The sequence below is a fragment of the Chaetomium globosum genome, genomic scaffold (genome assembly GCF_000143365.1).
Source record: "Chaetomium globosum CBS 148.51 scaffold_8 genomic scaffold, whole genome shotgun sequence".
Classification (NCBI taxonomy): domain Eukaryota; kingdom Fungi; phylum Ascomycota; class Sordariomycetes; order Sordariales; family Chaetomiaceae; genus Chaetomium; species Chaetomium globosum.
In genome coordinates this window covers 76,712-100,773 of record NT_165983.1, presented here as the reverse complement: position 1 = coordinate 100,773, position 24,062 = coordinate 76,712, and the positions used below count along the sequence as shown (strand labels likewise).

Sequence of the window (24,062 nt, the reverse complement as noted above, 5' to 3'; positions counted from 1 at the left end):
CCCCTGCCGCCCACAGAAGACAGACGATCGTCCCTCAGCGACCCGCGGCGGCCCCCCCTCACAGCGAGTTCCTTCTCCACCCTCCACGACCGGCACCCATCCGCCCCATCATCCCCATCATCATCAACCCTAGCTTCACACCCCGCACACACCGCCGCCCCGCGGTCAACCGCAATGACGCTCTCCAGCGGCCTGCTAGTCTGCTGCAGCTCCCTGGCGCAGCGACAAAACAACGGCGCGCCGGCGTTGCTGGGGTGAGCGAGCGCCTTCTGCAGCGCGTGGCCACCCTGGCTCCGGACCGAGTCGGTCGTGGAGCGGTCGCCCCGGAGGGAAGGGGTGGAGGAGATCCGCCGCATGGGACCGCCGGGTCGTCGTCGTCGTTGTTGTTGTTGTTGTTGTTGTTGTTGTTGTTGTTGGACGGGGGGTGGGGATCGGAGAAGGCGTTGGTACTGATCGCGTAGGGCGCGGATGCTGCTCTCGCGCGCGAACTCGGAGGTGTTGTAGAGGCGGTTGAGGTCGGGCATTTTGCCGGTGAGGATGGCTTCTTCGAGGAGCTTGATGACGCTGCCCTGGAGGAGGATGATTTGGCTTTGGATTTGGTTTTGGGCGACCACTGGATGGGGATGTTAGCGTTTATGTTTCTCACAATCAAGATGACGATGGTAAAGACTTACAGTCTCCCTCGGCAAACTTCGGTCCTAGGTTTGCGAAATATCGGTTGTACTCGTTCTGGACCATCTTGCCGTTTTGTTGGAGCGAATTCCGAAACTCATTATCTCCATCACCAGTCCCGCTACCTTTTGTGCTCTCTTCTTTGATGCGCTCCTTCTCCTCTTCGGCTTCGTTCAGACGCTGTTCGAGTTCCTTGATTCTCTTATTCTGCCCCCGATCCAGCTTTTTTTGGCGGCGTTGCTCGATGAGACGGTCGTATAGGTTTATGCTGGTAATGAAAGTGCCGGCTACCGTTGAGACGAGGGTTGCGAGGAAGAAACCTTGCTACAATGGTGTTAGTTTTACACTTGAGGTTTTGTAATTTCTAAACCCTTGAGTTCCAACCTACCTTGAGTTTCCCTTCCGAAACCATCTCCGCAGCATCCATATCGAAGGCGAATAATCAGATGTTCGTGGGATAGGTAACACAAGGATGGGCAACAACGGAAACGGAAGTGATAGTTCAAGTCGATAGGTATCTTAGTAAAGTGGTGCTGGGCAACCTGAGTTACGAAATGCTACCCCTCGAACGTAACATGGATCCTTCGGATACCTTATATTAACATTTCCTCGGTTGTTCCTGACGAGACACTTCAGCCAGGGCTATCGGCTCACACCAAGCATCCCCCATGACATCATATGCTCGCTGCTGTTTCTTCCTGATTGGTTGCCTCAACTGATTGGGACAACCAGCATCGATCTGCGATCACGGGTAGGACCCCGAATCTCCATCCAGCTTAGCGGAGTTTCACCATGATGGGATCCGATGCGGTTGAGCGACATGGTGTTGATGGTAATTCGACGCCGCTAAGCATTGGCTCTGCCAACCTGTTGATGGTCAAAATAGTTGGATGATGGCCATGATGCTGTGCGTGTGTTACGGGGAAGAAGAGGTGACTGGGTTTTTCGAAAAGCCAATGCAAATAGTGCAAGGCAACTTGATTGCTTTCACAGCAGCTATTCGTGGTAGCAGATAGAGTTGCACATTTATTTGTCTTTTGCCTCGAAACCATTCTGGAGCCGAATCGAAAGATGAAGGCGGACAAAATGGTCCGAAGGTTTCACGAATTGGAGTCGTTGCATCGCCAGTTGAGCAAAGAGTGTTAGCAGCTGCCGCCACCTGTCCATCCAGTTCACCGCCCAACCCCCCAATGGATCCCCAATTTCCAGACAGCGAATTCTGCCCTGCCCGCATGCGACCATCCACTTGCGACGCTGAGCTCCCCCATTCGAAGTGTCTCCTATCGAACCAGCTCCACATCGTGGTCGTGCCATCATCACCACCTCTGGCCATCGACCGCGACCGCGACCCCCCAACGCCGAAGCCGCCAAAAACCCGCCGCCATGTTGTCGGGCATCCTCGTCTTCAACCAAAAGGGCGAGAACCTGATCTTCAGGGCCTTCCGCAACGACTGCCGCCCACGACTCGCCGATGTCTTCCGCATCCAGGTCATCAGCAACGCCCAAGTCCGGTCGCCCATCCTGACCCTCGGCAGCACCACCTTCAGCCATGTCAAGCACGAAAACATCTATCTGGTGGCCATCACCAAGAGCAACGCCAATGCCGCCCTCGTCTTCGAGTTCCTGTACCGCCTGATCCAGCTCGGCCGTGGCTACTTTGGCAAATTCGATGAGGAAGCTGTTAAAAACAACTTCGTTCTGGTTTATGAGCTCCTGGATGGTACGGGATATCAACGACCCCCCGGAATCACATTCCTGATTGTGGCTTGTGCAAGTCTTGCTGACAACACGCGCCCTCAACAGAGATCATCGATTTCGGCTATCCCCAAAACACCGAGACCGACACGCTCAAGATGTACATCACGACAGAGGGTGTCAAGACGGAGCGCGCCCCGGAAGACTCGGCCAAGATCACCATGCAGGCGACAGGCGCGCTGTCGTGGCGGAAGGCCGACGTCAAGTACCGAAAGAACGAGGCGTTCGTAGATGTCATCGAGGACGTGAACCTCCTCATGAGCGCGACCGGCGCCGTGCTCCGCGCCGACGTCACCGGCCAGATCATCATGCGCGCCTACCTCAGCGGGACACCCGAGTGCAAGTTTGGGCTGAACGACCGCCTGCTGCTCGATAACGACGGGCTGCTGAGCCTCCCCAGCGGTAATAGGATGGGGAGCAAGGCAACCAAGGCGGCCGCGGGCAGCGTCACACTCGAGGACTGCCAGTTTCACCAGTGCGTCAAGCTGGGCAAGTTCGACAGCGACCGCATCATCAGCTTCGTGCCGCCCGACGGCGAGTTCGAGCTGATGCGCTACCGCTCCACCGAGAACGTCAACCTGCCCTTCAAGGTGCACGCCATCGTCAACGAGGTCGGCAAGACCAAGGTCGAGTACAGCATCGGCGTGCGCGCCAACTTTGGCTCCAAGCTGTTCGCCACCAACGTCGTCGTCCGCATCCCCACGCCGCTCAACACGGCCCGGATCACGGAGCGCTGCACCCAGGGCAAGGCCAAATACGAGCCGTCCGAGAACAACATCGTCTGGAAGATCGGCCGCTTCACCGGCCAGAGCGAGTTCGTCCTCAGCGCCGAGGCCGAGCTGACACCCACGTCCAACCAAAAGCCCTGGAGCCGCCCGCCCCTGGGGTAGAACTTTAACCTGCTGCTGTTCCCAAGTTCTGGTCTGCTGGTGGCCTACCTCAAGGTGTTTGAGAAGAGCAACAACTCGAGTTTCAAATGGGTGCGGTACATCACGAGGGCTGGGAGTTACGAAACCAGGTCAGTTTCCGTTCCCCCCCCCCCCCCCCCCCTTTCCCCTTCCCCTCACTCCCCTTTCCCCTACTAACCCGGTTAAAGGTTCTGACCGATGCGTGACTGTGTTGTTTCCTTGCATCGAGCGCTGTGTGCGTCTCGGGCACTGCATAGCATTGGCGTCGGGGCGTTCGGTTATTGTAAAAAGGAACAAGTATATGCAGGGTGTGATCCGGTCTCGCCCGTTACTAATCGTGTTGGCCCTGATGACCATGAGGCGCTCGGTGTGATGATACCCCATTTGTCGTGGTGTGTTGGGTTGGTGCTGGCCTGGGCAACCCGTCCTCGCCTCCTCACCGCACCCTTGTCGATGCTTGCCATGCCGTCGTCGGTTCCAGCAGACGAGCACGAGTTCTGCCTCGTATTCCCACGCCGCTTTCATTTTTTACGGTCCATTCCCCCCGACCTATATGCTGTATTTGAAGTACATGTTTGACTTCCAGTCGGTCGAGCGTGCGGCACCCTCGCGCTAGGTACCTCCTTTGGAACTTGGGACGGCAAGGTTGTGTGTGTTGTTGGTCCGTTGGTTCCCCGGCGGCATCGCTATTCGGCACTTTAGTGCGTGTCGTTGGACCGTGACTCGCACACGGGATCGGGGCGACAAAGAGACAATTGGCTTGGCAATCGACTCCTCGTGTCGGGTGTGATACCGGGAATGTTTGCGTGCATACGAGAGCTTGCATCAATGCAGTGACGGTGTTGCCGTCCTGCATCAATATCACGCCGGCCGAATATGCGTTCCCCGCAGTTTATGGCGTTGACGTATTGAGCCGCCCCGTATCGGACCGAGGGAGGGTAGCGGGGGGGGCATGGGAAGTAGAAGAAAGTAAAGGAGGGTAGGGGGGGTTGAAGACGGGCATATAAACCACTTGATTTCCCATGTCCCCATCTGGAGGCGCCTTTTGGATCTCCAGAGACCGGCTCCCTCACACACACGCAGCTAGACCGAGACAACTCCTTGCAAATTGAGAACTCGTACGTTAGTCCAATTCCTCGTAATCACCCCTGGAGTGACACCCACAGCCCTTGCCATGACAGTCCTACTAACGTGACTTCAAGGACCGGTCTGTCTCTAAACCTACCGGGCCTTTCCCACACCGGCGAAGCAACACCATGCGTCTCCCAATTCCCGCTCTTTTGGTCGCAGGTGCGGCAAGTTCCAATGCCGTAATGCAATGGTGGATCACCACATGCTGTCTTGTCACGACATGCGACAGCAAAGGGACCTGGCAGGGAGATAATGGTGCCTGGGGCAAATCAATTTCAACGAAGGCTGCAGAGATTTGCCCATTCCGGGGTTGGTTGAATTTTGCATAGATTGGACCAACAAAAGAGCCCATTTCCGGTTTGACGGGCAGCCCATACGTTGCATGAGGTTCGAGTCGGAGGTCAATGATCTCGGATGCTGGATCTCGAGATGGCTGGAAGCTCCTTGCAATTGGTTTAAATATGGATCTCACTCGAGGATGACAGTAGGCTTCGCGGGATGATGAAGGCCGGAACGGAAATAGCCCATGTCTTTTTTGTATTTTCTTGTTTCTTGGTGAAGGAAACCTCCCAAAGTGATTCAGAAAGATAAGACCAATTTATATACAAAAGAAGAAAGACACAAGCACCACGAAAACCACGCATAACCACACAGGACCCTCAACGCCGTGAAACAATCTGGCCCCCCAATTTCCATCTCTTCGGTCAACGCCACGACCAAGGCCATGGCCGTGGCCAGGGAGTCAACCCAAAAACTGGCCCACCTCCGTCTTCTTCCCATCCACAATATCCTGCACAATACCCAGATACGTCTGCAACACCCCCTTCGCCTGCTCAGCATCAAACAACCTCGAATCATACCCCATCTTCAACTTATGCCCCCCATCCACATCCTTAAACACCTCAAACATAACCGCATAATTCACATACATGGTCACCTTGCTCATAGCCATGACAATCCACCGCATATTATCCTGCTCGGCCGGGGCCGGCTCAAACGGCTGGAACAAGAACAGCGTCTTGGCCGCGTGCGTGGCGCGATCCACTCCCAGCCCCTGCTTGCCATAGATATCCCCCAAGGCAACCGACCCATTCTCCGTCATGGCCCAGAACCCAGACTGCGTATCCTTCAGCAGCGTCTGCACGCTCCCGTCGCCGCCACCGCCGATGCGCGAGCGGAAGGGCAGGAAATTGGCGCAGGTGCCGTTGATGAGCTGCGGGTCGTCCAGGTCGACGTTGCGGCCGGTCAGCAGGTAGTCGTAGGTGACGTCGGCGGTGGGGGCGTTGCTGAGCTTGGCCAGCAGCAGGCTGTAGGCGGCCTGGAAGACGATGCTGGCGGTGACGCCGGCGGTGCGGGCGTAGGCGTTGACGGGAATGGCGGTGCGGGCGAGGGCGACGGCGCTGACTTTGGGGTGCGCGATGTGTGAGGGGAAGGTGAAGGTGTTGTTGGCGAGCGCGGTCTTCCAGAAGTTGAGCATGGGGTCGCGGAGCTCGGGTTGGTTGGTGTACTCGACAAAGGTGCGGAAGGGGGTGGGGGAAACGGGCATGGGCTGGCCGTCGCGGAGGGCGGTGAACTGGTCGTCGAAGATGCGCAGGAGCGTGCCGTCGTACATGGCGTGGTCGAGCTTGGTGGCTAGGTCCATGGTGCCGTCGGGGTAGCGGAGGACGAGGTAGCGCACGAAGGGGCGGCCGATGGCGAAGCGCTGGTCCCAGTGCTTGAGGATCAGTTTGTTCTTTTCTTCCGAGTTGGCGCTCTCACAGTCGACCATGGCCAAGTCCATAACTGGTTCTTTGAGGATGATTTGCACCCAGCTGAGGGGGTCTGCGTCGTCCTGCTTCATGTACATGGCGCGGAGGATCTGGTTCGCTTGAGTGAGTCCCCTTGTCAGTTCGATCCAGCGGTCGAGGTCGAAGCCGCTGGGGAGACGGCGCACCGTCATCAGCATCCAGAACTGATCTTCGGTGTGCCCCTGCGTCAAGAACTCCACCTGGCCCGGCCCGCAAGGATAGATGTCCTCGATGTCATCATCGGACAGGCCCGACGCCTGCAGCTTATCTTTAACCGTTTGGCTCACCTCGAGCTTGACCGCTAGGGCAGAGGTCATGGGTGCCTTTACTGGTTTGATACGCTGGGCCTGTTCCTTGAGGGAGGGATATGTGACAACGTCGTTGACCGACAAAGAAAAGTTCAGGCTGCGGAGCATGCTGCCGAGGTTGATGGCAGCAATTGAGTCACCACCGTAGTGGTAGAATAGCGAGCCTGGGTCAATGGTCTCAGGCTCAACCTCGAACAACTCGGCCCATGCACCGCGTAGTGTCCTCTCCTCCTCGGTCAGCTCCGAGTCGCTAACAGCAGGCCCGTTTGAAATGGGCGCTGTGCTGGAATATCCGGCCAAGGTTTTGGGGTCCAGCCCTTCTGCCAACCCGGCGAGCTGCTTCCGGTTGATCTTGCCGGACGCGAGAAGTGGGAAACCCTTGAAAGGCAAGAAGATCTTGGGCATCATGTAGTGAGCCAGAGACTGGAGCCGGTCGAGGATCGTTACAGGATCGACAACCGCGGTGGCGTACATGTTGCTACTCGCGACCTCTCCCTCCGGCTTCTCGACTGGTACGTAGTACACCACGATTTGCTTCTTGCGTTGGACCTCTGCCACAGTGACAACGCAGGTCTCAACCATGTCGGCTGCTTGGGTCAAGATGGTGTTCTCGATCTCACCGAGCTCAATGCGGAAGCCGTTCAGCTTCACTTGGTTGTCTCTTCGGCCAAGGCACTCAATCTCCCCGGACGGAAGCCAGCGGGCGTAATCGCCGGTGCGGTAAATTGGTGAGCCATCCGCTGCGGTGGTGAAGGCCTTGGTTGTTAGCTCGGGGCGGTTGAGGTAGCCGATGGCGACTTGATCTCCTCCAACACAGAGCTCGCCCACAGTGCCATACGGAACGGGGACCAGGAGCTCAGGGTGGAGGATCGTGGCCTTGACCGCCTTCAATGGGTAACCAACGCTCTTTAGATTACCCTCAGGCAGAACCTTGGAGACGGTCATGAGGATTGTTGCCTCAGTGGGCCCTGTATCTTTGGTTAGAACAGCTGTCACTGGATTTTGGGGGTGGTGGTGGGAAAGTGAGTGAAAGGGGTCAGCCCATAGAGAACCTAACCTACCGTATCCATTGTACACGTCCATACGGGTTGCCCAGACGCTAGCAACCTCAGGGGTGATAGGCTCGCCACAGACAAGAAGGGCCTTTAGAGTAGGCACTTGCTCAGGTGAGATCAACTTGGAGATGGTCGGCGTGATCATTAGTTGCTCAGCCCCAAAGGCGTTGACACAGCCCGCGAGATCCTGCATCAACGTGTCTTGGTCGGCAATCGAGATGGTGCCACCCGAGCTGAGAACGGTAAAGACATCGAAATATGACGCGTCAAACACGTAGTTCAGGAACCACAGAACGTGCCACTTGTCATCGATGTTGCAGGCCTCGATCATGCCCTCGGTCGACGCTCCTACCGCGCCATGGTGCACCTGCACACCCTTGGGAAGACCGGTCGAGCCGCTAGTGTAAATGACGTACGCGAGGTCGCGGACAGAAGGCTCCAGAAGCTCGCCGGCAAATGTGTTAATGTCTCCCGTGGTATCGACGGTGTCGAGGTTGATCACTTCACCGGTGAACGATTCAAACACGTCTGAGTGTGTGCTGTCGGTGATTGTAATGGTAGCCCCGACATCGTGTGTGATAAAGTCGTTTCGGTCACGAGGGTTCTTGGGGTCGAGCGGAGTATAGGCCGCGCCGGCCTTGAGAACGCCAAAGACGGCAATGAGGGTATTGATGGATTTGCGCATGCAAATAGGGATGATGTCGCCCTTCTTGGCTCCCTTGGTCAGGAGGTAACGCGCCAGGCGGTCGACAGCATCACCAAACTGTCGGTAGGACAGCCCTCTCTTTCGTGTGGCGTCTGACAGCTCTTGGAGTGCCGTCTTCTCGGGGTACTGCGTAATGATCCTATCGACAAGGGTGACGGCCGTCAGACCGGGCTCCGTGGGACGCACGTTGGACTGGGAATCCAAAAACTTGAGTTCCTCTACCGAGGTGGGAACAATATCACTGATGCGGGTATCAGGACGTTCCAAAAAGATCTTGACGGTCTCGGCCACATTTCCCAGCAGCAGCGAGGCTTTAGCATGCGTCAAGCCAGAAAGAAGACGCAATCTCAGGCCGTTCCCACCCATTGTCTCTGCTTCAAGCATGGTATGATCGGGGACAAAGTTCGGCTCGTGGGGCTCACACGGCACGAGGGGGCTGCTATCACGGTCCGACCCGACCGCTTCGGTATCTTTGATGAGCACGTTGACTAGAGTGTCGTAGTGCTTTGCGGTCAAGTTTGCCTCTTTGACGATGTTCCGCAGACCGAACTGAGCCTTGGGCGCAACCGCCCAAATTTCGTCTTGGATTGTTCTGGCCAAGTCGAGGAGGGATGTCTCTGTATCCAGCTGGATACGGAATGGAACTGTAGCAATGGTCGGCCCGGCCATGTCGGTAATCCCCTGCACGGGCACGTCGCGGCCAGACAGCGTGGCACCGAATAAGATATCGTTACGCCCGGTGTGCATGGAGAGGACAACGCCCCATACGGCATAGATGAGAGAGCCGATCGAGACGTTGTGTGACGCTGCGATGTGTTGAACATCCTGGGCGAGGATGGCCTCTACTACAGCGCTGTCCTCAGTGGTCTGGCCTAGAACGGTGGGAAGGACGCCATTGAGCTTGTCTCGCCAGAACTTCTTGAGTTGTGCCTGCTCCGCAGTTTGCAATTTCAGCGTGTGATTGACAAAGTCGACATAGGCTGGCCGTCGTGGAAGCGGCTTGTTGCCTAGGACGTTGGATAGATCGTCGATGAGGAAGTTGTTGGACCAGTAGTCGAACAGAGCGTGATGCATGGTAACAGCGAGAATGCCGTCCCGGAGACTAGCAAAATGCACAAAGTTGCCGCCCAGCTCCATGGTCCGCTTCTCAAGTGCCGAGTACTCCCGCGCTGTCACCTGCGGCAGGTCATCCCATGACAGGACAGGGACAGTCTTCCTGATCAATTGGAGGAAGGATGTCTTGTTCAGGATGAAGGTTGTCCGGAGTAGGGGGATACGCGGAATCAGACTCTCCAGCGCCTTTCGGACTTCCTGATGTGAGACGCCCTTCAAGCGGTAGTAACGACGGTAGATGTAAGTCGAACCCCCACGTAAGGAGTCGGCCAGGAAGCTGTCCTGTAGTGAGGTGGTGGGATACGCGTCTTCGACGTAGTCCATCTTCCTTGCATTGGCATTCTTGGGCAGCAACGAGAAGTGTGGGACATCTTCGTGGGCCTTCTCGCGCAATGCCTTTGCTTTCCCAAGCAGGGCATGTAGAGGGAGTCGAAGGATGTCTGGCACTGACACTTGAATGTCGTCCTGGTAAGCCTTGGTTGAGACACGGATAGCGTCGAGGGACGACCCCCCAAGCTCCTGGAAGGTGTTCTCGCTTGTGCTGATACGTGGGCTAGTCAGCTTTAAGACACTGGCTAGGATCTCGCAAAGCTTCTGTGCAGGTTCCGTAAGGTGTGCGGTGCCCTCGCCCTGGGAAACGCCGTTTAAGCTCTCGGGTGCGCTGTGGTTATCGGTCGAGAAACGCAAGAGGGTGTCTCTGCCAAGACCCTGGACATCTTTGGTGAGTCTTGGGATGTCGACCTTTCCGTTGACGTTTAGAGGAAGCTCGGTTTGCAAGAGCCAGTAGGTGGGCATCATGTAGCTAGGAATATGCTGGGCTAGCAGGTCCTTAAGTTCGCTCCGCAGCCTCGGCCACTCCAGTGCCGACCCTGTTTTGGCAACAATAGCAGCGACTAGCGACTTGCGGCCACCAATCTCGGCGGCAACAACGCTAGAGTTGGAGACATCAGGGTGGGTTTGCAAGATGGTGTTGGAATCACCAGGCTCGACACGCTGACCGTTAATCTTGACCTGGAAGTCGATTCTACCGACCATTTCGATGGACCCGTCTTCGTGGGCAACGACCATATCGCCGGTTCGGTACAGGCGGCCGGGGCCAAAAGGGTTGTCGATGAAGGCTTCCGCTGTTTTCTCCGGACGGTTGAGGTAATGAAGCGCGAGCTGATCACCGCCGAGGCAAAGCTCTCCCGGAACGAGCAGGGGGCTGAGACGCGTAGTGCCTGGCACGAGCACAAACGAGGTGGTGGTATCACTTGGGCGGCCAATGTTCTGTGGGTTCTGACCGAGCACCATCTCGCGTCTCCAGTTAACTTGGGTGTTCTCGCTCAAACCATAAGCGTTGAGCAGTTCCAGCTCATTGACCCAGGTCGGGATTAGAGCCGGGTTGATCAGCTCACCGGCAACTGTCATCCGTTTGAGGCAGGGCACAGTGCCGGGGGTGAGGAGAAGCGCTGTCGAAGGGGTAACATCGATGACGTTGATCTGCATCTGGTTGATCGTGCGTCCGATGTGGACAGTGAGGTTTTCCTTGCTGGCCAGACACAGGCAGCCGCCCTGCTTTAGAGTCGACCACACCGACCGCTGCGCTGCCGAAAAGACGGGGTTGTGGAAGAGGAGTTGGCGAAGATCAGGCAATGTCGGGAAGGCTGCGAGACCAGATGTTGCCGAGGAGTGGACCTAGGGGCATAGATGGTTAGCACATAGGCCACTGAAATACCCTTGGAAATGATTGAGCTGCTGCTCAAAATATCACTTACATGAAGCACACCCTTCGGCTTCCCCGTCGACCCGGATGTGTAAATCACGTAGACAGGGTCGCTGGGATCACAGGCACGGTCTAAGTTGGTGTCCTGGGCTCGGATCGACTCCGCGATGAGCTCCTCGATGACCACCTCTCGGCCCGGGAATCGACCAGTGGTTGTTTTATCAACAATAACAACCTGGGCTCCAACATCCTCGACAATGAAGTTGTTCCTCTCCTGCGGCGTGTCGGGGTCGATTGTGACATAGGCCGCCCCTGTCTTGAGAATGGCGACCAGGGAAATGATGAGATTCGCCGACCTCTCGAGGCACACGGGTACGAAGGAGCCTCTACCGACAGGCAAGTGCCGTGCAACTCTGTTGCTGATGCGGTTCAGCTCGTCGTACGTCAAAGGACGATTTCCCTCAAACTGTAAGGCTGGGGCGTCAGGGGTAAGAAGAACTTGGCGCTCGAAAAGCTTGTGGACGTTATCGTGAGAAGGAACAGTAAGAGGCATGCCCATCTCCAGGATAAGGTCCAGTTCCGGTGGGGAGATGATTTCGATCTCACTGAGGAAGAAGTTGGGGTGTTTGACCATTTCCGAGAGCGCCATGGTGAAATGGTCAAGAACAACCTTGACCTTCTCGACGGGGATCGCCGTGTCATGCTGCGCGACGATGGATACTGCATGGCTGATCTGCACGGTGATTCCCACGGAATGGTTGCTGGGCTCAGAAGCGGCCAGTAGCCCCTCGTCGTCTCCGACGGCAACAGAAAGCTTGAAATCGATGGCCGAAACGGCGTCCAAGAGTTCCGAGCCGGCAAAGAAGGCATGTGTCGTCGACAACGTGTTGAGACGCTCAGCCTCCTTGATCACGGCAGCCGCAGTGCGCTCGGGGTTCATCTGGAGCCTGAGCGGGTATTCTTGGTCGACATATCCAATGACTGATTCGTGGCCCTTAACAGTTTTGTTTCTTCCCTCGGCTACGAAGGCGATGTCGTGCACCTCGCTGCCCAGGTTGCAATGGCGATCCAGCACCAAGCCCAGGGCCGCATACACGACGGCGTATTCGGAAACGCCGAGCTGCTTTGCGCATCGTTTGAGGGATGACCCGCTGATGGAGACGGGGCTGGTGGCCCGCGTGGTTTGGAAGGTCTGGTGCCGCTCTAGTGGGAACGAGTGCACCACAACATCGGGCAGGGAGCCGAGTGTCTTGTCCCAGAAGTCTCTCGCAGATTCCCGACTGGTGTTTCTCGTAGCAAGGCTCAGGTACTGTGGGAACGTGAGCCTTAGTGGCGGGATCCAACCCGACAAGAGAGACAGGAAGTCCCTCCAAAGGTGTCCCAACGATGTGCTATCGGCGACCAGCTGAGGAAGGCAGAGAGTGACATGGGGAGTAAAGCTGGCCCATTCGACGACCAGCATCGCCGGCCCCTGGAAGCCGAATGTGTGGATGTGTTCGAAGTTGGCATCGAAACCACCCCGCACATTTCTCGGACGCTTGAATATGCGGAGGACGAAGTCGTCATTGTTCTTTTCCTTCACGATGGTCGTTCGTAGGATATGGTGCTGTAGAGATAGAGCAAGCCATGCTTCATGGAGTTGGTCGAAGCTCTTGACCATGTCAGTGGACAGGTCTAGACGGATGACGGCGGGCCTTTTCGCGGCATCGGGGTCGCGTCGGAGCTGCTCCTGTTGGGCAGGAGTGCATTCGATCTCGGACTCGATCTCATTGTTGTCTGAAGCCCACTGACCCCCAGAGTCGGTGTCTGTCCCGATGCCACGTAGGCTTGAGAGTGCCCTTGTGACTTGCTTGAAGGTGATGTGGAGGGATTTGGCCTGCTTCAAGGTCTTGGCAGCCCCGTGGGGCTGTTTGGAGATGTCCAGCCAGCCATCGTCAACTGTCTGATCAATCATGGTCATGGTCGACGGCGGTGATGAAGGGGGGGTGGCTAGAAACGCATGCTTGCTTTCACGCGCTAGAGGATTGCGCATGTTGAATGGATTGGACCAATATGCGTGGGGAAAGCAGTGGTTACAGCATGGGACGAAAAAGCAGATCAGAGAGCGGCGTATAAGTGGGCGTAAAACAACACGAGGCGTGCCAATGCCGCCTATTTCATCAACTTATATGGGATCCGTCTCGCTTCTCGTCTCGGGGAGTGATACAGCGCCAAGTCACATTCTACAGCGGATCTGACGGCCAACCCGGGTCTGCCTATCGAGGGTTTGTTCTCTTCTCGGGTCAGTTTTACTACGTCTGCGCCGTTGCTGGTAACCTGAAGTGCCCCTACTCCCACACACCCGGCACCAGCATGCCCGGGCGGGTTCGAGCTTCCATAACTCATGTACATGGAAGTCTACGTAGATAACAAAGCGTCCGATGTACTTACGTTTAACCCCCAAGTACGGTATCACAGCCGTTGGAATCCCAGTGTCTACTTCCATCCGAAAAGAAGCTTGGAGGTTCTAGGTTGAATCTCGACGCCTCCATGAATTTCTCGGCTCGGTCCGAAAGAAACCCCAACGGCTGTCAGATCGATTCCCTATATGGGCTTGAACCCGTTTAGGTACCGACCAAGGTGAGTCCTGTAATGAGAAGGGCGAGTTCAGGGGTGTAGCTCCTTCCGGGACGCTATGTTACATCCAAATTCCAAGCTCGCCGCAGGATATACTTGAATAGGGAATCTGCAACCGTGCGGCTCAGCTGTTGAACGCAACGGTCCTGCAGTTACTGCATCTTGGCTTTCTCGGCCCGGCCCCCTCCAAATCAGGCATGTGGCTGTTCAGGAGTACGTTTCATAGGCATTCCTAGATTTGCCAAATCATGGACTTTCCTATTCACACAATTGGGGGTTTCTCGTCGTAAGTTCCAGGTTGTCAAGCCCAGAGCCAATGACCCAATGCTCACTTCTACTACCACTTCAGCCTGAAATGGGGTTCTGGATTAGTGGCCCCGAAACGGAAACATACGCCTAGGCCAGGTATCCAAACAAGTCATGCATAGATTCTACACACGAGACTAGACATGGCGATGCTGCGGGCCAAGCTGGGGAATCCGGGCATGCTGGCGGGCATCTCGAGGCAAGACCAACTCATTCTACCAGATGCACTCTCGGCAACGCAATGGGATCGAGTAAGAGTACAGCTTCAATCTTCTATGATTCATCTATAAGTATCATGTCCTCAGCAGTCTAAGGTGATCTCAACCTCATCACTCAAGTCATCCAACAGTCTTCAATCATCTCCTCTTCACAAACACAACTGTCGCTGCGCCCCAGCTACAGATATCACATCACTACACTTCAAATTACCCCGTGTAATCAAACCATCGCCCATCATGCTCGGCAGCATTCTTCCTTTCGATGAGGAGCAAGTGGACCGCGTCAGCGAGTACTGCGAGAAGCGCTCCCTCCCCATCACTGACAACCTGGCCGACCACTGGGAGTGGACCCGCACTCGTTTCCCCGATGCCGACAAGATGTCCAGCTGCCTCCAGGGCTCCTGGATGATCTTCACCGCCAGGGACCGCAAGCCCAAGCGAAGTACGTATCTGCCTCCTTCTATGCACCTCCACATTGTACATGTAGCATCATAGCATGCCTACACGCCCCCACTCCCCCACACGTTTGTTGCCACGCGGCAGCGGCATGACCGGGAACCAGACTAACGCTCCGTGTCTTACTCAGTCTTGGAGATCGGCTGCTTCTCCGGCTACAGCGCGCTCGCCTGGTACGAGGGTACCAAGGATACCAAGGCCGAGATTGTGACGCTGGAGTACAGCCGCAAGATGATCGCTGCCTCCCGCGAGGCGTTCGCCAAGTACGGGGTTGAGGACCGCATCAAGCTGGTCGAGGGCCCCGCCGAGAAGACGCTCCCCACCCTGACGGGCGAGTTCGACCTCATCTTCGTCGACGCCAACAAGGATGGCTACGCCAACTACGTGAAGACGATCCTGGACCAGAAGCTCCTCTCCCCCAACGGCATCATCCTCTGCGACAATGGTACGTGTCCCTTTTTCGTCCCCCTGACCTGCCCTGCAACCTCGTTGCTGACAAACGCAAACAACAGTCTTTGCTCGCGGCCTTTCGATTGGCCCGGACTGCGCCCCGTGGCTCAACGACCACGTCCGCCCCTACTGGCTCAGCTGCGGCCAGGCGCTGGATGAGTTCAACACGAACCTTATGAAGGACGAGCGCGTTGACGTGCTGCTGCTGCCCCTCTTCGACGGTGTTACTCAGATCCGGTGGAGGGACCAGGTGAAGGCTTAAGCAGGTCTGATTCCGTCGACGGTTGCATCCATGCTACTTACTCACCTTTCGGGTGGGTTGCAGCGCCGGGGTTATAAGTTGCCTGCTGCAAGAGTGTATCTCCGCTGAGGAGGGGAGGATCAGTGCCACATAAGTGCAGCTGCAGATAGACTTTCGGTAGACACAACGGCTATTCAGCCGGGCAATGAGATAGGCATAAATAAGCGAATCTTTGTACGACGGCTGTTATGACCTTGTTTCAGCCGCCTGTGAAGTTTAACTCCGGATAGTCACACCCCTTCGGGCTTCTCCGGGCTTCGCCGCTCACCTACATGACCATAGTAATACGGGGTCATCTACTTCCGCCTTGGGAAAAGGTGAAAGCAACCCACCGAGGCCAGATTTGGCACTGCCAATGCCCCCGCGTTTAAGCTTATGCACGTGCATGTCGTAACACGGATGCAAGTGTTCGGAGAATCTCGAACAAACCAGGAAACTATTTAGGGGTTATTCTCACCACGGGCATGCCGGGGTAGGCTTACCTCTTTTGGAGGCAGAACATATGGCCAAATGCGATGAGAACACCCACTTTGGCTAGCCGGGCCAGTTAGCAATGAGTATATACATGCCTTTTCACAACGTGAACAACATCTCGATCCTAGCCCCAGCGCGTACCACCGTTGACCTCGGCCGAACCAATCGCGGCCCCCAGACCAAGGCTTACTCACATCCACACCCGACGTTGCACCCCGAGCCCCTCGGCCCCTACCCTCCGTCATCTTTCACAATGGCGCAATCCCTGGTCTACACCACCACCCCCGGCAGCGGCAGCAGCACCCTGCTCGTCAGCCACGCAATTCCCTCGTACCCCTCGCTTTCGGCCTCGGCCTCGGCAGTCGATCCTACCTCGACCGCCTCCGACGCCGGCCAGGGCAAAGGCGAAGAAGGCAAAGACGAAGGCGAAGTCCTCGTCCGCTTCCTCGCCGCCCCCGTCAACCGCGTCGACCTGATGCTCCTCGCCGGCCGCTACCCCATCAAGCCTAAATACACGGCCCCCTCCCCGGACGGCACCACGCGGCACCCGATCCCGGGCTTCGACGGCTGCGCCCTCGTCCAATCCTCCAGCACGCCGCTCTTCGCCCCGGGCGACCTCGTCCTCCCGGGCGACCTGGGCCTCGGCACGTGGCGCACGCACGCGGTGCTGCCGGCCAGCGCGTTGATCAAGCTGCCGGCGGGGGTGGACCCGATTGACGCGGCGTTGATCCGGTCGGGGGCGCTGATTGCGCGGCTGCTGTTAGACGAGGTGACGCCGCTCCGGGCGGGCGACTGGGTGATTGCGTCGGCGGGGACGAGCGGCGTGTCGCAGTTCCTGGTGCAGCTGGCGCGGCAGCGTGGGGTGAAGGTTGTGCTGGTGGTGCGCGACCGCGGGGAGCCGGTGCTGGCTGTGGTGAAAGCCGAGCTGCGTGCCCTCGGTGCGGATGCGGTGCTGAGTGAGGGCGAGCTGGAGGCCGAGCTGGCCGCCAGGTCGTCTAAGGCGCCAGGTCCCTCGGCCGCGGCGGGGTTGCTTCCTAAGGAGCCCATTGTGCTTGCGCTCGACAGTGTGTTTGGTCGTGTCGGGCAGCTGCTCGCGTCTGCACTCGCACCGGGAGGCAAGTTTGTGCTCGTTGGTCTGCTTGCCGGCCCGACAGCGACGGTGACGGTGACCACAGACCATCTGTTCACACGCCAGCTGAGCTTCCTACCGTTTAGGGGGTCGGAGCACCTCAAGCGCCTGGGTAATGCGCGCGCCGAAGAGTTGATCTACGAGACGGCGAACATGTTTATCGATGGGACACTGAAGCGGCCCACGGTCAATGTTGTGGATTGGACCACGGCCGGCGAGGGAGAGGTCGAGGAGGCACTAAAAAGGGCTATTCAGTTAGCAAGCGGCAAGGAGGTCGGGCATATCAAGACAGTGTGGAGGTTGAATTAAGCGTAATGGATGGTTGAACAAGCACATGCATCAACTGCAAGATAGTAGGTAGGCTGCAAGATACACCGGCTGCGGGATAAGGAGGTACCAGATACATCAGGTGCGAGGTTACACTGCAGGAGTAGGACTGGCAGAGGTTAAGCTCTTCACCCCATTAAATTGATTATTAAATGCAAAACGTCCCACATTCTGACCTGGCCTGAATGAATGGACGAGAATCACAAGATATCTCAAGATCGAGACCTTTTTTTCACTGCACCTTTCCCGTCCATGCACAAATAGTGGTATTCTTCCAAACTCCCCATTGGATATGCATTGTATCGTTATGGTACCTTACGAATCGTGTGCGGGTTAAGCCGCGATGGCCACAATGTCGCCAAACATCTTGCGTTTCTATTGATCGACATATTAGTTGTGTTCCCAAGAGCGAGTTGCAGCTTGTGAGGATGAGGAGAGGGAGGGAGAGACATACCGTGAACATGACAGAGAGCACCAAGGCGAAGGCGGCAGCGACGTAGACAGGGATGAACACCTTGCGGAGGGCCTCCACGATGGCATTCGTAGCGGCCGTGCGGACCTCCTCGGACAAAGAGCTCAGATAATCGCCACTGGTTCCCGAGATGGCCATCTGGAGCTGCTCCCGCGAAGCGTCGGTCAAGACCGCGCTGAGGTTGGCGATGGCGTCGTTGACGAAAACAGCACCGGAAATGGCAAGGCCGAGAGCAATACCGGACAGCTGTGCCAACATCATAAAGCTGATGGCATAGGCCATGTCCTCAGGGGGAGTGACGGCTTGGATGACGGCATAACCGGCCTGGATGAAGCAGCCAGTGCCAATACCAACCAGAATCTCAAAACCGTAGATCTGGCCCTCTGGGGTGTCGGCATGGATACGAGCTAAATACCGGAATGTTAGCGCCAATTCAGACGTGATTTGGAAGGAAAGACAAAGGACATACACAACATGACACCGCCAACCAGGGTGAGGATGCTGCCGAAGATATACCACGGCTGGAAGTAGCCGAAGCGGGCCATGAGATGACCGTTGGCGAGAATGGCGGCGCTCAGCACGAAGATGAGCGGGAGCAGCCGAACTGCAGCCGTGATGGCGCTGTCACCACGAGTGAACTGAAAGTAGAGCGGCACGTAGTAGATGGGGACGAAGCCAGCCGTGTTGACAGCGGCGGCGCAGCAGAACAGGAGTACCGCGTTCCAGTTCCTCATAAACTGGATGGGGAAGATGCGCGACGTCAGGCTCGTGAAGATAGTGTAGGTCTGTTGAATGCCAAAGGCGATGAAGAGCGAAAATGAGACGACGAATAGCGCAATGATCTGCCCGCTGTTCCAGGCATAGAGAGCACCGCCCAGGTTCGTGGCCATGATCAGCGTGACAATGGCGCCCATGCTGAGAACGGTACCGACAATATCGAATTCGCGAACCAGCGTCATGGACGGTGTGCCAGCGCGGGGCTTGAACGAAGGGATCCAAAGGAGGTAAACCGGGGCACATAGGCCGGCAACGCAGAGGTTGATGTAGAAGGCCCACCGCCATGTAGCCGATGACTCGACGAAGGCACCACCCACCACAGGTCCCAAAACTGTGCCAATACCCCAAACCAAGCCAACGAAGCTGAGGTAGCCCGGACGCTCACGGTCGGAAGTGTTGACGGAAAGCAGAGTCATGACACCGAGGTACATGCCGTTACCACCCATACCGGCGAGGACACGCCCAATGATCAGGGCATCCATGTTGGGAGCAGCTCCGCAGAGGGCCGAGCCAACGTTGAACAAGAGCGCCGACAAGATGTAGAGCCATTTGGCATCGAACAGGCCGAACAGTCTCCCGAAAGGAAGCACGACTGCGGCACCACCGAGAAGGAACCTAGACACGAAACAGACACGGTTAGGAGCTGTGGTCTCACAGCATGGGAAGGGGATACGCACCCGACAGAGAGCCATGGCAACTTCAACGCGTCACCAAAGGCATTGACGACGGCCGGGGTAATGTCGGCCACCACAGTGTTGTCGAGGGAGTACAGGAAAATACTGGACAGAATCGCGATCACGACCAAGGTCCACTGCATGCGGTCAACCAGGTCAGCAGAAATTCAGACGCGCCACTCCGCGTTCGGCCCAATTCTTACCACAACGCCATGAATCTGTCTCGGCGAGACCTCCTCAGCCTCGGCAGACTCGTTGCCCGTGTCTGTTGGCAGGTTGGATTCGAGCTTGGAGTCTGAGTTGTTGTCGTTCGAGGAATCCTGGGGTTTCTCCCCGATGGATGTCGCACCGGAGGACATGGTAGGGGCGGTCGACCCGAGGGTCTGTGGGTGTCGAACTTGGTTGGTCTGCGGGATGGGATAGGTACGAGGGTTGAAGGTGGGATGGGAACTTCAAGATCTAAAAGGACGCCGCTAAGAGCTGAGCTAGCTGGTTTTAGATCCCAATGCCAGATGGTAGATGCTCAAGTGAGATTCGCAAGGGAGGTAAGCTGCCGATGAGCTCCAAGATGTAAGTTAAAAAAGGGACGGCAGTTGGGGGGTGAAAGTGGCCAACAAAGCAAATCGATCTGCAAATCCAGGCCTCGTTGAAACCCAAACACCTTTGCAAATCACCTTCGGGCTTAGAAATCGGGGTTTGGGTATCTGTTGAGGAGGGGAAAAAAATCCGAGACTCGAAATGACGGCCGATAGTTGCTCTCCTTGTTCGCAATGAGACAGGGTCAACGCCTCCACATGCCGAAAGAGGAAATCGAAAGCTTATTCAAACAAACTGCATCAGGTAATCAAGCGCCAAGAAGCGAACTGGGCCCCTGAATTCTCAGACAAGCCTTTATTCCTTTGGATCTTACTAATAACCGCCCCCAGCCAGATCTGTCTCTGCCCAACGGGAAGCCGTTACAGTGGAATGATGCTTTCATTTATCACTCGAGAGTAATTCCACAAAAATTCGGAACCAAACTAACGAACGGTCCATTCCTCAATCCCGCGTAACGACCTTGTTCAAGTGCTCCTCCAGCCCCGGAATCTCACCATCCAAATCAATGCGCAACCCCTTGGTGATGCGTGCAATGAGCGCATAAACACCCAACACAATGTAAACCTCAACCAACTCCTCAACCGTCATCAGCTTCTTAGCCTGTTGCACTGTCTTCTCAGTGTTGGTGTATGTAGCGAGCTGCTCATCGACCAGCTGCAAGATGGCGCGGTCGCGTTCCGTGAAGCTGGCCTCCTTCGCCAGGGCCTCCGCACCCCCACCGGCGCTGCGCTTGAGAGCTGCAAATTTCTCCTCTGGCATGCCGTTGATGCGGGCCACGGGGGCGTTGACATCCCACTCGTACTCGGCGTCGAGGGCGGCCGAGATGCGCAGGACGACGAGCTGCCAGTCGAGCAGCGGGAGGATGCGCCGGGTTCCGTCAAAGAAGTTTGCGTAGACGCTCATGAGCCGTGGGAAAGACCCATGCGAGTGCCCGAGCAGGTAAAAGATGTTGCGCCGGTAGGGGAGGTGCGTGATGGCCGCTGCAACCTCCGCCGGGACGGCGTCTATGTCGACATAGGGGACCAGGCAGTTTTGGGTCTTGGTAGGAGCGGACATGGTAGGCAATTTTCTGTCCACAACGCAGGTAGCCTGAATCAAGGTTCTCGAGTTATTGCAGTTTCATTATCGTGCCCTTTGAGGCATATGCTACGGGCTTTTGTACATGTGTTGCATGTCGGTATGTGGTAGCAACTAGACAACCTAGCCGCGGCTCTACAGATCCAAGAGTTCCCAGTCTAGCAGTCTACATGTAGAATAAGAGGTAGCCCATTCTGACCAGCCCTACCACAACCCGTTTTTGGGCTTCTCAGTTACCTTATAGTTCAAGAACGTCTTGGGCCTGCCGAATGAGACTGTTGTTCCATTGCAGGCATCTTCTGGCGTCGCATGCCGGAAAGTCATCCGGTGCACTAAACCTGTTCCGGGTTCCGAGGATATTTCCTGTTTTGGTATTGGGGCAAATCACGGTTTCTCAGCAGGAGGATTTGAAATCTGCGTCGCTTTGTGGCTTGGTACGGAGGTACAAACCATCTGACACTAATCCCGAATTGGGTCCCCGAGAGAATCTCCGTTTCAGGAAATCCAGGGGCAAAGCAGCCCCTGGCTGTGATGGCACATCAGATCCACCACACCACCTCTTACCTCAGCCAATGACGTTGACTTCCCGATCAGTCGATCTGATCGATCGTGAACTGTCTCACGCCGACGATACCCATGTTAGGGTGGGAGGGTAAGCACCTTAAACTAGTGCGAACGACGGTGATACTCGGATTCTTGACCCTTTTTCACCTTTTTACCTTTTCCACTTCTGCCGGTCAACCCCTGACCATGCCGCAGACACCCCAGCTCGCCGAGATGCTACAAAGGGAGCGTCGTAGAGCCGTAGCGCCGCAGCGCCGCAGCGCCGCTTTCTCACATGCTACCGCTTGCGCAACCGTGCAGCTGTGGTTTGTTTAAGTACAGCCGAACTACTAGTCAAGTACAGTAACCACTGACTACTACTACATGCGGTAGCCGTGCCCCGGGCTGGTTTGGTTCCCCTTGGAACGAGCGGGGAGATCTCGGTCAAGACGGGGAGATTGAGGGTGGCTTACAGGCTGTAGCCTGTTGAGTTAGAGTAGCGCTGAGCAGCGGAGAGTCAAGCGCCTACGTAATTCTGACTGTGATATAACTACGATCAAGCTGCCTGTAGCAAATGAGACACATGCTGATAAATTCGAAATTTGAGTGTGCTTTTTTGTTATTGTTGTCTCGGTTCACGGAACCGACCATCGAATCAGATAGCTTACACCGAATCCACCCCCAATGAATAACGCTACCGTCACCGGCGACAGCGGCCTGGCCGAGAAGCTCGGCGTCCTCGAGTTGGGCTGGAGCTGGGTACAGTTCCACCCCTGGACAACCCTCCTGGTGCTGCTCATCACCAACCTCACCTGGACGAGGTACCGCACAGGGCTGCGCCACATCCCCGGCCCCTTCGTAGCCAGCTTCTCCAGCTTCTGGAAACTGCGGGCGACATGGAACCAGAACATGCACCGTGAGAACGTGCGGGTGCACGAGGACTATGGCCCCATCGTGCGCATCGGGCCCAATCATGTCTCGCTGTCGGACCCGGAGAGCATGCAGACCATCTACGGCATCAAGAATGTGTATCGCAAGGTAAACAAACAATACACCCTCACTCAAGCTTCTCATGTGCGTGGGCTTTTACTAACATGACTATCAGAGTGCTTTCTTCCCCCTGGCGGAGGCTGTCTACAAGGGCAAGTTCCTGCCAACACTGTTCACCACGCAGAGCAATGAGTACCATGCCAAGCTGAAGCGCGGTTCGGCCCGTGCCTTCTCCATGGACGTCGTGGTCGGCCTTGAGGAGTACTGCAACAAGTGCATCAAGACGTTGGTGCAGCGGCTGCGCGACGTCTCGGACGGCGGCAAGAACCCCGTCAACCCCGTCGCATGGATGCAGTACTTTGCCTTTGACGTCCTCGGCGAGATCAACTTCTCCAAGGATCTCGGCTTCCTCGAGGCGGGCGCCGACAAGGACAACATCATCGCCGCCATTGGCGGTATCCTGGGCTATGTTTCTTTCGTAGGTCGCCCATATACTACCCCTCAACCAAAAACAAAGAGCTAAAGCGTGACAAAATCTATCAGATCGGCCAAATCCCCTACATGCACAAGTTCCTCCTGGGCAGCCCCCTTCTAGCCAAGATCCCTGCCTTTGAGAAGTCCAACCAAGTCCTGGCGTTCTCCCTTCAGCAAATCGAGGACCGGCAGCGCAACCCGGTGCCCCGCAAGGACATCCTCAACCAGCTGCTCGACGTGCACAACAACGACCCGGAGGCGCTCTCCCTCGCCGAGGTCATCGCCATCACCACGACCAACGTCATCGCGGGCTCCGACACCACGGCCGTCACCCTGGCCTCGGTCATCTACTACCTGAGCAAGTACCCGGAGGCGCGGCAGAAGCTGCTCGACGAGATGGAGCACGCGCAGACGCACGGGCTGGCCTCCAACCCCATCACCTACGCCGAGGCCATCAAGCTGCCGTACCTGTCGGCCGTGATCAACGAGGCGATGCGCATCCACCCGGCGACGGGCTTCATCCTGGAGCGGCTGGTGCCCAAGGGCGGCGCGACGCTGCACGGCGTGTACCTGCCCGAGAACACGGTGGTGGGCGTCAACTCGTGGGTGCTGCACCGCAATAAGGACGTCTTTGGCGAGGACGTGCACTCGTTCCGCCCCGAGCGGTGGATCGACGGCGACGAGAACAGGATCAAGGAGATGAAGCGGAACTTGCTGACTGTAAGAAGTGTTCTCTTCCACCCCGCCCTTTTTCCTTCTTTTTTTCTGTTGCTTTTTCTTTTCTCTTTCTTTGTTTTATCATCACACACCGGTTGTGGATCATGGTTGTATGGGGTGACTAACAAGGAAATCAGTTCGGCGCCGGTCCCCGCGGTTGCATTGGCAAAAACATCTCCATTCTGGAGATGTGGAAGGTCGTCTTCGAGCTGTACCGCAACTTCGACATCAGCTTGGCTAGCGACAAGGAGTGGACCGTGAATGGTACCTGGTTCACCGCACAGAGCGACGTAGCGGCGATCTTCAAGCCGAAGAACATCTAAG

At 56.5% G+C, this 24,062-nt stretch overlaps 9 protein-coding genes across 9 annotated transcripts in view; 5 read left to right on the top strand and 4 right to left on the bottom strand.

Moving 5' to 3' along the window:
• Positions 1-1,099, bottom strand: part of CHGG_10754 (uncharacterized protein) — a gene marked incomplete at both ends in the record, with an annotated part of 1,488 nt that extends 389 nt beyond the window's left edge. Inside the window, 3 exons of the mRNA XM_001226020.1 lie at positions 63-613; positions 675-996; positions 1,061-1,099. Coding sequence (XP_001226021.1) covers positions 63-613; positions 675-996; positions 1,061-1,099 — 912 coding nt within the window. The remainder of the gene's footprint in view (positions 1-62; positions 614-674; positions 997-1,060) is intronic.
• A 956-nt stretch (positions 1,100-2,055) lies between these two features.
• On the top strand, positions 2,056-3,530 carry CHGG_10753 (uncharacterized protein; the record flags this gene model as incomplete). The annotated part of the gene is made up of 4 exons (XM_001226019.1): positions 2,056-2,392; positions 2,476-3,241; positions 3,344-3,445; positions 3,524-3,530. 4 exons carry the CDS (start codon positions 2,056-2,058, stop codon positions 3,528-3,530), a joined length of 1,212 nt encoding a protein of 403 aa, XP_001226020.1.
• A 1,678-nt stretch (positions 3,531-5,208) lies between these two features.
• Positions 5,209-13,172, bottom strand: CHGG_10752 (uncharacterized protein; the record flags this gene model as incomplete). The annotated part of the gene is made up of 3 exons (XM_001226018.1): positions 5,209-7,529; positions 7,623-11,112; positions 11,193-13,172. 3 exons carry the CDS (start codon positions 13,170-13,172, stop codon positions 5,209-5,211), a joined length of 7,791 nt encoding a protein of 2,596 aa, XP_001226019.1.
• Positions 13,173-14,517: 1,345 nt separating this feature from the next.
• CHGG_10751 (uncharacterized protein) lies at positions 14,518-15,448 on the top strand (the record flags this gene model as incomplete). Its single annotated transcript, XM_001226017.1, has 3 exons — positions 14,518-14,722; positions 14,867-15,181; positions 15,249-15,448. 3 exons carry the CDS (start codon positions 14,518-14,520, stop codon positions 15,446-15,448), a joined length of 720 nt encoding a protein of 239 aa, XP_001226018.1.
• A 766-nt stretch (positions 15,449-16,214) lies between these two features.
• CHGG_10750 (uncharacterized protein) lies at positions 16,215-17,399 on the top strand (the record flags this gene model as incomplete). The annotated part of the gene is made up of 1 exon (XM_001226016.1): positions 16,215-17,399. One exon carries the CDS (start codon positions 16,215-16,217, stop codon positions 17,397-17,399), a length of 1,185 nt encoding a protein of 394 aa, XP_001226017.1.
• A 351-nt stretch (positions 17,400-17,750) lies between these two features.
• CHGG_10749 (uncharacterized protein) lies at positions 17,751-19,699 on the bottom strand (the record flags this gene model as incomplete). The annotated part of the gene is made up of 5 exons (XM_001226015.1): positions 17,751-17,792; positions 17,872-18,296; positions 18,359-19,281; positions 19,344-19,477; positions 19,544-19,699. The coding sequence occupies 5 exons, from the start codon at positions 19,697-19,699 to the stop codon at positions 17,751-17,753; spliced, it is 1,680 nt and encodes a 559-aa protein (XP_001226016.1).
• Positions 19,700-20,378: 679 nt separating this feature from the next.
• On the bottom strand, positions 20,379-20,993 carry CHGG_10748 (uncharacterized protein; the record flags this gene model as incomplete). The annotated part of the gene is made up of 1 exon (XM_001226014.1): positions 20,379-20,993. One exon carries the CDS (start codon positions 20,991-20,993, stop codon positions 20,379-20,381), a length of 615 nt encoding a protein of 204 aa, XP_001226015.1.
• Positions 20,994-21,764: 771 nt separating this feature from the next.
• On the top strand, positions 21,765-22,047 carry CHGG_10747 (uncharacterized protein; the record flags this gene model as incomplete). The annotated part of the gene is made up of 2 exons (XM_001226013.1): positions 21,765-21,883; positions 21,951-22,047. The coding sequence occupies 2 exons, from the start codon at positions 21,765-21,767 to the stop codon at positions 22,045-22,047; spliced, it is 216 nt and encodes a 71-aa protein (XP_001226014.1).
• A 194-nt stretch (positions 22,048-22,241) lies between these two features.
• On the top strand, positions 22,242-24,061 carry CHGG_10746 (uncharacterized protein; the record flags this gene model as incomplete). The annotated part of the gene is made up of 4 exons (XM_001226012.1): positions 22,242-22,595; positions 22,663-23,025; positions 23,091-23,741; positions 23,876-24,061. 4 exons carry the CDS (start codon positions 22,242-22,244, stop codon positions 24,059-24,061), a joined length of 1,554 nt encoding a protein of 517 aa, XP_001226013.1.
• Between the last annotated feature and the right edge of the window lies 1 nt (position 24,062).